The 12,457-nt window shown below is 41.9% G+C and overlaps 1 protein-coding gene across 5 annotated transcripts in view; it reads left to right on the top strand.

Moving 5' to 3' along the window:
* zmp:0000001200 (dedicator of cytokinesis protein 9) overlaps window positions 1-12,457 on the top strand; it is a 75,426-nt gene that overhangs the window by 44,530 nt on the left and 18,439 nt on the right. For 3 of the 5 annotated variants that reach the window (XM_026272380.1, XM_026272385.1, XM_026272381.1), the window contains exons 22-34: window positions 1,556-1,645; window positions 1,756-1,839; window positions 1,939-2,054; window positions 3,183-3,252; window positions 3,362-3,484; window positions 4,004-4,075; window positions 4,195-4,341; window positions 9,081-9,164; window positions 9,297-9,408; window positions 10,375-10,553; window positions 10,637-10,750; window positions 11,283-11,385; window positions 11,574-11,698. In XM_026272380.1, the coding sequence (XP_026128165.1) occupies window positions 1,556-1,645; window positions 1,756-1,839; window positions 1,939-2,054; window positions 3,183-3,252; window positions 3,362-3,484; window positions 4,004-4,075; window positions 4,195-4,341; window positions 9,081-9,164; window positions 9,297-9,408; window positions 10,375-10,553; window positions 10,637-10,750; window positions 11,283-11,385; window positions 11,574-11,698 (1,419 nt within the window). The remainder of the gene's footprint in view (window positions 1-1,555; window positions 1,646-1,755; window positions 1,840-1,938; window positions 2,055-3,182; window positions 3,253-3,361; window positions 3,485-4,003; window positions 4,076-4,194; window positions 4,342-9,080; window positions 9,165-9,296; window positions 9,409-10,374; window positions 10,554-10,636; window positions 10,751-11,282; window positions 11,386-11,573; window positions 11,699-12,457) is intronic. The other 2 variants (XM_026272382.1, XM_026272384.1) reach the window with 1 other exon arrangement.

Here is a 12,457-nt window from a genome sequence, read left to right as displayed (position 1 = left end):
TTTCATTTCTTCTCAGTCTCTCAGACTGGAGCGGCAAAAAAAAAAGAAACAAAAGCTCTATTACTGTGCGTTGTGGCGGACGGTAAAGCATCACGCATCACTTCGCTTGTTTGCCAACTGCCGATAAAAACTAACGAAGAAGAATATAAATCATCTTCTTCGTCGTTGTCATTAGGGCCTGGTGGGCTTTTTATTTCACCAGCCGTCGTAGCGAGCTCACTGACTAACCGCCTGAAATTAACATTATGGACATAACAATTTTTTTTTAAAGGAACTCGTAACAGCAAACCTCACCGGCCAGAGAGAGATTCAAAAGCAATATATCCCAATGTATCAAATGCTAAGTTATTTCAGGGCATGTTTTACAACTGTTCTCGGCACATTAGTGGGATAAGAAGATAGATTAATTGAGAAATATAGCTGGAGAACAATTAAATACAAAATAGTTTGTAGGCTCTACTGGGTGAATATTTTTTTTTTCTGAGTAACCATCATTTTCCCAGATAGTGTATAGATTTTTAGGCATTCTGTTATCTCAAACAGCCTGAAAAATAGTGCATTTAGCTGACATAAATGGGGGAAAAAAAATCTCCCCTGCCGAGTACACCCCTGCAGCCCCCTAGGTTTGGGCTAAGCCCCGAATGTTTACATCTTCTGGCTCCGCCCCTGCCCTGGAATGCAAATTAAAACGTGTATTTTACCTCCAGAACACAATTTCTAAACTGGGGACCCCCTCGAAACATGATGGACTAGTTTTGGGCTGGTCTTAAGTAGCGATTGGTCGGGTTTTCTTGCGAAAGCCTGGCAACCCTGCTTAAAATACGCTAGAAGTTTATTTAAAAATGTATCATTTTGTCTGTCTATTTAACAAAGTTAACTTACAATGGCAAAAGACGTCTTCTCAGGTAGATTCTCTCAGTTTTCTAGCTGGATGTTATGCTTGCGATCAATAATCATGTCTTTGCATTCGCTCAGCTAATTTGCAGAAATCAAAGCACGAGACCCACTCACTATGAAGCAGGAGCGACTAGACGGGTTGGTCCTAAAGCCTTTCTGGATCGGCTATGTGCATAATTCAAAACAATAATTAGGAAAAAGAATAATTCATTTGTTATTGTAAATACAGGACAAACGGATGCCTTAAATATATGATGGTTCCGTATTATACAGAATGTTTTGAAACCCTATTTAAAATCCAAAAGAGGATTGTCTCGGGGGCCCCCTAGTGTTGGGGGCCCTGGACTGCAGCCCATGTTGCCCATTAGGATAATGCGACCCTGATTGAAGTATACAGGCGCATATGCTTGAAGTCTGAAATGTGCATGAATGTACATAAATATTTCAATAATTTATCAACACATTTGCATATTTACATTGACATCACCATCTTTTTTAGTAAGCATTACATTTTGAAGAATAAAGGACTTTTCAGATCCATGTTTCCTGTGCATTGATTACGTGTGTGTGTGTGTGTGTGTGTGTGTGTGTGTGTGTGTGTGTGTGTGTGTGTGTGTGTGTGTGTGTGTGTGTGTGTGTGTGTGTGTGTGTGTTACAGCAGCACACTGGTCAGGAGGTGAAGTGGGTGGATGGTGGGAGGCCGCTACTCAAAGTCTCCACACAGCTGGTGTCCACTGTATACACACAGGTACGATGTGTCCACCTCCACATCTCAGAACAGAATTTAAACATAGTAATGATATAAAAAATGTGAAATGGAGCATTAATGCTTATTTTTTAACTTCTCTTTCTCACCAGGATCAACATCTGCATAACTTCTTTCATCACTGCCAGAGTATTGGATCCACAGGCCAGTCAGGAGAACTGATCAAATACCTGAAGGTACTTGCTCTGTTTGTCCTTCCTGAGGATGTTTGAGGCCTGGAGGTGTTTGTTCAGTTCAGGTGTTTCTCACAGATCTGTCTCTCTCATCCTCTGTAGAGTCTGCATGCCATGGAGGCTCATGTGATGGTGAAGTTCCTCCCCACTATACTGAACCAGCTGTTTCGTGTGCTCACCATGTCCAGTCAGGATGATGTTGCTGTGAACGTCACCAGGTCTCTGCTGTAGTGTGTCTGCTACAGTGTTATTTTAGTATGGCTAATACAGTATATCTGTATCACGTTATTGAGGTCACTTTAACCTGCAGACATGAAAAACAACCCACGGCAACAGTGTTAAATACACAAATACACTAATAATTATACTTAGTGGCCGACCGATATTGTTTTTTTTTTTGACAGCCAATGCCGATATCTTGGAAAGCGAGGGGGGGTGATAGCCAATATAAAGCTGATATATATATATCGGCTATTGCCCCCCTGTCTAAATATTTTTCATTAATATTTAATAAATTTGAAACCATTTAACAATGGGTTAAAAAAATAATGTTAAATAATAATACTTATACTTTAGATGACAAAGTATTTTTCACAAACAAAATGAAAATTAAATGTTCACTAGCCATTCAAAGATTTGTTTAAATTACATAAATGTGTATTTACTTAATGCTGACAGCAAACAAGAAAGTATTATAATGTTTGCCTTTCTATTACTACTAATAAAAATGCAATCGTTATAATACTTTTTGTATACATTAATTCCAACAGTTCTATCTGATTATTATACAGACTTCTTTCTTTCTGTATCAGACAGAACTGTTAATGATGACAGGGAACAGGTGGGAGAGAGTGAGCACTGTGTGATCAGACATTGCCGTTCTCAGTGCCATCAAAATAAAAGTCCAGCCTCGAACACATTGAACACACACAACTTATCGGCCAATGCCGATATTTGAAAAATGCCAAATATCGGCCGATATATCATCATGGCCGACCACTACTTATACTTAGTATAAATTTTCTTTTATATTTTACATTTTCATTTTCATTGCTTTATTTTTAGTAATTTTATTAGTTTTTTTTTTTTTTTTTTTTTTTTTTTTTTTATAATACATGTTTATAATACATATAATATGTTTTTTTAGGTTTAAATTATTTTTATTTCCGTTTTAATTTTATTGTTTTTAATTACAGTTATTAACTTCATTGTTTCACCTTAAACATATTTTGTTTATTTGCCAATACATTTCTTATTGTCGTTTAGTTTAAGTTTTACCAAACTATTTTTTATTTTATTTTATTTTGTACCCATTTTGTCTAACATTTTGTCTCTTCTCTCGTCAGGGTGATGATTCACGTCGTGGCTCAGTGTCATGAAGAGGACCTGGAGCATCACTTACGTTCTTATGTAAAGGTGAGCTGCATCATGATACGTCACACCTTTGCCTTTCTGATGTAAAACAATTCATTTTGATCATAACCCTGTGTAACCAGCATTCTTGTTTTCTTGTGTTTTTGAGTAGTACGTTTTGAAGGCTGAAACTAATTTAACCAATGGTAAAACAGTCCATGACGAACTGGCCAAAGCCATGACCGCCATCCTGAAACCCTCCACTGACTTCCTCACCAGCAACAAACTGCTGAAGGTACAACCAGCCAATCAGATTCAAGTTTGTTTTATGAACTAAACTTAAGTTCAACTATATTTTTAGGTTTACATCATGTATTAAGTATACTAAAATCAGTGTACTACTAGTATATTTGTAAGTGTACTACTCAAAACTTTCTAGGTATAAATTGGCCCACTTTTAGTTCAGAAAAGTATGCTTTTAAGTGTGCTTAAAGTGTAGCTGTGGTAATTTTACATTTAAGTTTTTCTTCCTATTGCAACTATACTGTGAACTATACTACAAGTGGTACTCTTTGTTTAATAGCTAAGTACTTCTAGCTGTCTTTTGAGTTTATGAAAGTACACTGTATAGTACAGGTTTTATATTGAAATATATATCTGCTTTTCTCAAAAAATAAAAAATAATATATTAAAAACATACTTTTAATTAACTTTAATTTTGTAAGTTACCTGTATTTTTTTTAAGTAATTATGACTTAATTTTTTGTTTTTGTTTTTGTAAACGAGCTCTTGATATATTCTCTTTCTCCTCTAGTACTCCTGGTATTTCTTTGAGGTTTTAGTCAAGTCTATGGCTCAGTACCTGATTGAGACGGGCAAGGCCAAGGTGAGGATGGGCAACATCACCGCATGCTCTTTTTCACACACACACACACAAAAAAAAATACGGATGTTATTTTCATTGCAGTTGTGAGATAAACCCGTGATTTGACCCCTGTCCTTCAGGTGTCTAGGAACCAGCGTTTCTCAGCTTCATTCTATCACTCCGTGGAGACCTTAGTGACAATGCTGATGCCTCATATCACACAGAAATACAAAGACTACCTGGAGGCGACACGAAACGCCAATCACAGCCTTGCTGTCTTCATCAAGGTGAGCCGAGCTGCTGGTCTGGAAGACATCAAGACATCACATCTTCCCTACTGAAAAATACAATACTAAAATGTATTTGAAATACATTTATATATAGTATATTAGAATAACATTAAGATATTTATGTTTAATAAAAATACCCTGCTTTTGTTCTTTTGGTATAATAAAATGGTATGCTTAAAGTCTGCTATATTAGAACAACTAGTTTTCTACTTAATGCATTTTAATTGTGCAGAAGTTGTGCTGAAGTCCAACTAAAGTTATGCTGAAGAGTATTTGATTGTGCTAAAGTGAAACTATTGCAAGTATACTTCAGGTACACTTTAAATATATATTTGATATTATACAGAGAACATGCACTCCTAATTAATATTGATATTAAAACACAATTTAGACTTAATATTAAGAAATGTGCATTGTGCAATAAAGAAATGCATAATTAAAGTGATATGTCTATAATTATGTAAATTGATTTTAAGTATAATTGTATTTTGAATAGATTATGGCATAATTTTTTACTTGGGTTAAAATCTAGAAGTTAGAAATCAAGTACAATATTCCTTTTGGTTTGATTTTATTTGCACAGTAGTTCAACAAATTTAATATTATAATTTAATTTAAAATTTAAAATGGTATTAATTTATGTTGTTATATATTACTATTTAGCTTTATTTTTTCTTTAGTTTTGGTTTTAGTCATAAGTAATAACACTGGTTTAAAGACAAAAAACGTCTCAGGTTACGAATGTAACCATGGTTCCCTGAGAGGGAACGAGACACTGCGTCCTCTGAAGGGACACTATGGGGAACACCTCGTCGTGACCCGTGTCTGAAGCATACTTTGAAAAACGCCAATGTGTTGGCCGGCGACAGCCTCTGACGTCGCTACCGGCGCGACTATAAATACGCGCCCGTAGGACCCGTCACTTATCTTCTTCGTGAAGCTTGCGTCCGAAGCATGGCAGGGAGCTAGAGGACGCAGTGTCTCGTTCCCTCTCAGGGAACCATGGTTACATTCGTAACCTGAGACGTTCCCTGTCAAGGGAACTTCGAACTGCGTCCTCTGAAGGGACACTATGGGGAACAGTATACCCACGCCGCCATGCTGAGGGGAGTGCAGGCCAGAATCATGGCAAACACTAAGTACCAACTCTACCATTTCACCGGGAGTCGCCCCTGGGACGGTTCGACGGCTGTCCATGACATTATCCCTTATGGCCAAAGGCCTAAGCTACATACCCAACTTACCTGAAGGGCCTCGGCCCGGGGTAGAGCTGAAGGCTTGGAATCACGAAAGATTCCTTTAAAGGGATACGGCTAAGAACTTAGCACTGTTTATTACCAAGTCTTGCCTGTCACAAAGGAGGGGCTCTCGTGGCACTCTGATAGAGCAGCTCGTAGATGGAATGGCCCGGGAGCAGAGCAATTGGAGGACGGAACATACAGATGAAGCCTCGGCCACGCCTGTACCATGGCGTCCAGCCCCAATGGAGCTGGATGAGTCAGAGGAAGCCAGAGGGGATAGTGCGACGCTCTCTTGAGCCGCAAAACCGATCCACCCAGGTCTGGCCAACCTCTCTAACTCTACTTCAACACCTTGGTGCGAAGGCGCCATTCCCCGAGCCTCAGCAGGATGTCTGCTCTCACAGTGCGTCTCAAAACAGTATGTAGTACTGGAGCGCTCTGATGAAAAAACCGAGAATTCAGTCTCCCATGAGAGGAGGACTCCGAGCTCCGAGCAGCATGCTCATAGGCGACCCTTTTAGAAAAGGGGAGCGCTGCTAAACTACCGCGAGAATTGCCCACACAGCCCCCCATGTTAAGGGGCGGTGCTTGAGGTGTATTACAAATACACACTGGTTGGATGAAGCCCAAGGAACCCCGGGGCTAATCATCTTAAGAAAGGGAACGAAGCGGAGCGCGTAACCCTTACCGTACAGGATTTTAGAAAGTGCGCAGAGCCTTGCGTGCACACTTACCACTTACGTGGATTTGAGACAGTGCGCAAAGTGTTCACGTGCACACTGACCACCATGTGGTTTTGAGAAAGTACACAGGCTTAGCGTGTGTACAGAAAAAGGTTACCTGACAACCACTGTATGTGGGAGCTCACCTTCAGAGAGACCTGTGAAGCCTACTATCTGATAACCACAATATGTGGGAGTTCACCTACAGAGAGGCCTAGAGAGGCCTACTACCTGTTACCTGATAACCACCTCAGTGGAAGGTAATATGGAACTCGACTCCAGGGAGACCTGGTGAGGCCTACTACCTGACAACCACAGTATGTGGGAGCTCACCATCAGAGAGGCCTGGTGAAGCCTACTATCTGAAAAGACCACAATATGCGGGAGTCCACACAGCCCCTCATGTTGAGGGAAGCGATGCTTGGGGTGTATAACAAATACACACTGGTTGAATGAAGCCCAAGAAACCTCGGGGCTAATCATCTTAAGAAAGGGAACGAAGCGGGGCGCGTAACCCTTACCGTACAGGATTTTAGAAAGTGTGCAGAGCCTTGCGTGCACACTTACCACTTACGTGGATTTGAGACAGTGCGCAAAGTGTTCACGTGCACACTGACCACCATGTGGTTTTGAGACAGTACACAGGCTTAGCGTGTGTACAGAAAGGTTCCTAAGCATCGCAGAGGCGCTGGATCGCATGGGAGAGGCGAGCTCCAACCCTCAAGCGAGGGGAGCATCACCTGAGGCAGTACATACAGAAGGACTACGTAACTACCACCTCCCCGGATGCGCCAAGCGGCCAGGCGGCCCCTCAGGGTGACCTGGCCGGATATCCATGAAATTCCCTGCAGTGCTATGCCAGTTCTGACGATCAGCCAGGCTCCTCGGGAGGGGTGTGGGATGAGCAACCGCAGAGCGCTTGCTTCCCGCACGTGGAACTCGCTCCGCGGTGGGTGTCGCGCCCTGGGGGGGGCGAACCCACGCGGCACGGCCGCCTGCCGAAAGCGTGTGATCGTGGCCAGAGCACAAGGCTGGAACTGAGCACTGTAAAAGGAAACTCACAGAGTCTGTTAGAAGACATAACCACCAGCAACATAACACCCATAAGCAGAAAGGGTTACATACTCACCCACCCTCCTGTACTGGAGTCCCGCTTTACGGGGCGTCCCCTTTTGGTCCGGACCGTCAGTAAGGAGGTCACTATGAAAATAGGACCAACCAAAAACATAACAGGTCCAGGATAGGAGACTGTTATGTGAGAAACTTTCCACCTAACCACGATCAGGTGGAGCGCTGGTGGCTACAGGGGAATTAGGCAGGGGAGAAATGAAACAGAATTTAAAAACATCCAAAAGGAAGTGACAAACTCCTAGGTATCGCTCTGATCCAGACGAGAACGCTGCCCCGTCTGAATCACATCCTTCAGACCCTGCTTACCTCTTCGTGACCCGCGATTCCTCTTGCCCCTGCCCTCAGGCGGGGGAGGAGCACGAGCCGCGACACTAGCCTTCTGCGCCCGTCTTCGATCCTCAGATCGAGATGGGCCAGGACCCCTTTGTTGTTCGGGCTCTGCTACTGCGTATGATTTACCATTTAAGCGGGATGTATCCTGGAAGGGCTTAGATGGCAAAGAGGGAGATTTTAGAGAGGATGTTCCCCCACTGAGAGATAGCAAGCCGGCATCTCTTCTACAGGGGGCATCCTCTCATAGCCGTCCTCGTGCATGCCATCGATATCAGCATAACTCGTATGCTGAAACCGATGGATGCAAGAGAAAACGGCATCTTCCATTCCTTTTCAACTTCTGCATGTAAGTCAGGCAAGAATGGAAGGCTCACCTGGGCTGCGGGCTATGGTCAGAAAAATAACACTCATCGAGTCTACCTCGCGACGTTACCTTTCTGGCACACTTCCATGGCAAGTTTATTTATTTTTATTTTTATTTTATTTAAAAAATTTTTTTTTTTTTTTTTTTTTTTTTTTTTGGCCGCGGCGCGATCCATAACCTCTAACAGCTCCCCATACGCAGAGCAGGAGAAATGAGCGGCTCAGCCTCAGCTTCTTCACCACTCTCAAATATCTCCTGCTCTTTCTGGTTAGAACCCAGCAGAGCACTAACTTCAGTGTCAGAAAGGGTTAATGACAACGCATCTTCCTCTCGAAGTTCGCTCTCGTTTGCCGCCGGAGAGTGTGAGAGGAAAGTCCCTCTCTAAACTCCTCAGCGAGATCCACCTGCGATCCCCACGAGCTCATTCTCCTCCGTGCCTCGGCAACGGCGGGTCCTGAGCCGCGAGATCCAGATGACAAACGAGAGCGGAGCTTTTCCACAGAAAAACGCTCGCAGTGCGCGCAGATTGCCCCCTCAAGGACATCGCGCGCGTGCTCTTTGCCCAAACAAGAGACGCAAAGACCGTGTGTGTCATCAGGTGTCAAATAACGCTGACATGGATGCACACACTGTTTAAACGCCTTGCTAGTGGATGCCATGATAACCATAATAGATCGCTCTTACCATTCTGGTCGTTTCTCAGATGCACGCTTCAAACAAAACAGTCAATGAAGACGAAGAAGATAAGTGACGGGTCCTACGGGCGCGTATTTATAGTCGCGCCGGTAGCGACGTCAGAGGCTGTCGCCGGCCAACACATTGGCGTTTTTCAAAGTATGCTTCAGACACGGGTCACGACGAGGTGTTCCCCATAGTGTCCCTTCAGAGGACGCAGTTCGAAGTTCCCTTGACAGGGAAAGACACATCATTGTTTGTTTTCACCAGCGCTGTTTTACCTTCATGGACAGAGGGTTTGTCTTCAAGCAGATCAACAACTATATCAACTGCTTCATGCCCGGAGATGCAAAAGTAATATGCTTCTGCTTTTATATTTCCATTTACACCCATGCATGAAATTATTTTTTAAATATATATATTCCATCTTCTATAATTTCCCATGATTCAGTCTGATGGCTGTCTCTCTGTTTCTTCCTCACTCAGACGCTGTATGAGTTTAAGTTTGAGTTTCTGAAGGTGGTCTGTAATCACGAGCACTATGTTCCTCTCAATCTGCCCATGCCGTTCGGGAAGGGCCGAATCCAGCGCTTTCAAGGTAATCAGTCATTAAAGACAAGAGCAGAAGGAGCAGACCTTATTGAATATTGATTTGAACTGTATCGAAGGCTGATACAAGTTTTTAAATTAGTATACTTTATTATAGCTGTCTTCCTTTAATCCAGTGCTTCTCATCCAGGGGCTTTCTCCAAACATCTAAGGAGGCCTCAAGCTGACCTAAATGATTTCAAATAAAAAAGAAGGAGCATTAAATTAAGCAAAACCAAATACAAATGATTATTTACGTTTTTTTTCGTTACGTCTTGAAAACCATGTATTAAAAGTATTAATGATATTAATTGAAACAATTATTATCAATCATTATATGACTTAAATAATATAAATACATTTTACTTACCCTTTTATAATGCATAATCTTCTTGTCGATTCACCAGTTCACATTTACAACTCTACGAGTGTGCTGCATAAAAACATAGGTTGATTTCCACAGTGGTCTGAACAAAAACAGCAGACAGGCTGATTGTAAATGCACATTCATTTTCAGCCAGCAGGTGGCGCATTAGGAACAGCAGAAATAAAGCAGCAAAAAGCAGTTTTATCGCAATTCTTCCCTTTCTGTCCCCAAATTTAAGACCTCTAGAAATCATAATTAAGGTTCTTGTACAATTTAAGACTTTAATGTCAATGTTCCTAATTATTTTCTCACTGAATGTTTAATCTGTGTGTGGGCCACTCTCTTCTCTCTTCACTGTACTGATGTGTTTGATATAAATGTGAAGAATAAATTCTATAAGAAATTAGCATTTTGCATTTATTTATTTCATTTGGTCAAAAGGCTTCATGGACTTGGACCGGAGTCCTCCTGTTTATCTAAATCATGACAGAAGATTATTCCAAAATAATGCCTGTTTCTATAATGATAATGCCTGTTGTTTTCATTCCTATAGTTCAGGAATGTATTTTCGGTTCTGAACTCGCATCCTTCTCTCTGTGTCTCTGTCAGATCTTCAGCTGGACTACTCTTTAACTGAGGATTTCTGTAAGAATCACTTCCTGGTGGGGCTGTTGCTGAGGGAGGTGGGCGGAGCGGTGCAGGAGTTCAGAGACATCCGTCAGATCGCAGTACAGGTGCTGAAGAACCTGATGATCAAGCACGCCTTTGACGATCGCTACTCCTCCAAGGTGAACAAGCACCGCAGTGTGTTATGAGCACGTGTGTTAATGAATATATGAAATATAAAGCGTGTGTTTTGTGTGTTTTTCAGGCTCAGCAGGCTCGCTTGGCTACGCTTTACCTGCCTCTGTTCAGTCTGCTGCTGGAAAACGTCCACCGGCTCAACATCAAAGATGTGCTGCCTGTCACCAACCAGACGAACATTGTAAGACTGACACCTAGTGTTCGCTTCAGACTCTGCAGCTAAACAGAACCACTTCCTACCAGATTGCAGGTTTAACGGGATAGTTTACAGAAAATGACAATTCAGTCATAATAAAGGCATACCCTTATTAGTCATAATACAGTGTTATTTTAGATATTAATAACATTTTACATTATACACTTATACTTTTAACAGTGTATTTGATCAAATAAATGCAGCCTTGGTGAGCATTAGAGACTTTTTTCAAAAATATAAAGCAATTTTACTGTACCCAAACTTCACAAATCCATTGAATAAAGGTGAACATTAAATGATACATTTTGAGATGCATCAACATCATATGTATCAACAATTAATATCAGTATCAGATTGCTTGAATTATTTTTATCAGAAAACAATGTAGTATACTACATTGTAGTATATACGTATACTAACATGCTAACAAAATGTGTAGTAAAATACAAATTGAGACGCCAAAATATAGTGGTTAGCAGGTTGCTCTTTAAACCAACTTCAGTCTGTATTGTTTCAGAATGGCCGTGATGATCATGTCATGATGACACCTACAAAAAATATGGCCAGTCCAGTGGACGGCAGCCTGCATAAAGAGCTGTTTGGAGTGATTTCAGGAGCAGGTGAGACACTATCTGACAGTTTTACAGGAACGAGCTCTTTGTTTGTCCCCATTGAAATGCCTTTTGACTGTTATTTCCCATGTCAGGCCTTACAGGGTTCAAATAATTCTATTCCGATGATTGTTCTATGAAAAATATCGTTTGAGAGTGATTGTGTCCAGTGTATTGATGTGCTTTGTGTTTGTCAGTCTCTCCTCACACTCCGACCATGAGCTCTGTACGGCACACTGACTCACGCAGCTCTCTTATCAGCACAGACTCTGGGAACGGCCTATCAGAGCGCAGCGTTGACAAGCCACACCCCCTAGACAAGGTACTGCTCACATGACCTGATTGTCATTTAAGTGTTAATTATTTATTGATGCACTGTTATCATGTTTATCAATGATTATCAAGTTTATGTGCTGCAGTGTGTGTGCGCGTGTGTAAGGTTGTATGTTTGTCCCAGTAGTGTGTGTGTGTGTGTGCTAACCTGTGGTTGTGTGTATCCTGCTGTCCTGGCGTTCAGCAGGAGCGTTTCACTCGCCGTCACTCTGCCAGCGTGCTGCGTTTCTTTACTGACTCAGAGGACACGTCTCTCTCTGCACGTCTCAAACGCCAGACCATGGACTTCTCTCTGCTGTCTACACCGTCTGAGCAACACACACACCCTACACAAGTATTACATCAGCGCTGACCTCTGACCCCTGCCCTGCAGCCCTGCTATTACCACTCACCTCTGACCTCTTACCTTACACAGTCCCAGTCTGGTGTTTCTGTGTGTGTGTGTGTGTGGCTTTACTGAGCTTCTGTTCCCTTAGTTAGAAGATAAAGATTGTCTGTCTTAAAGGGGTCATGTTGCATTTGGTTTTCCCTGAAGGTCACTTGTACAAGGGATAGTTCACCCCAAAATCATCATTTACTCATCCTCGAGTAGTTCCAAGCTTGTATGAGTTTCATTCTTCTGTTAAACATAAAATAAGATATTTTGAAGGATGTTTTTAAGCAGTTATGTCGGTAGCAATTGACTTCCATATTATGGAAAAAATACTACGGTCAAGATAATGGCTGCCGCCAACTGATTGTTAACCAA

The sequence above is a fragment of the Carassius auratus genome, chromosome 9, assembly GCF_003368295.1.
Source record: "Carassius auratus strain Wakin chromosome 9, ASM336829v1, whole genome shotgun sequence".
NCBI lineage: Eukaryota > Metazoa > Chordata > Actinopteri > Cypriniformes > Cyprinidae > Carassius > Carassius auratus.
The sequence above is the reverse complement of the archived record's forward strand: the minus strand, read 5'-3'. Positions and strand labels throughout refer to the sequence as shown.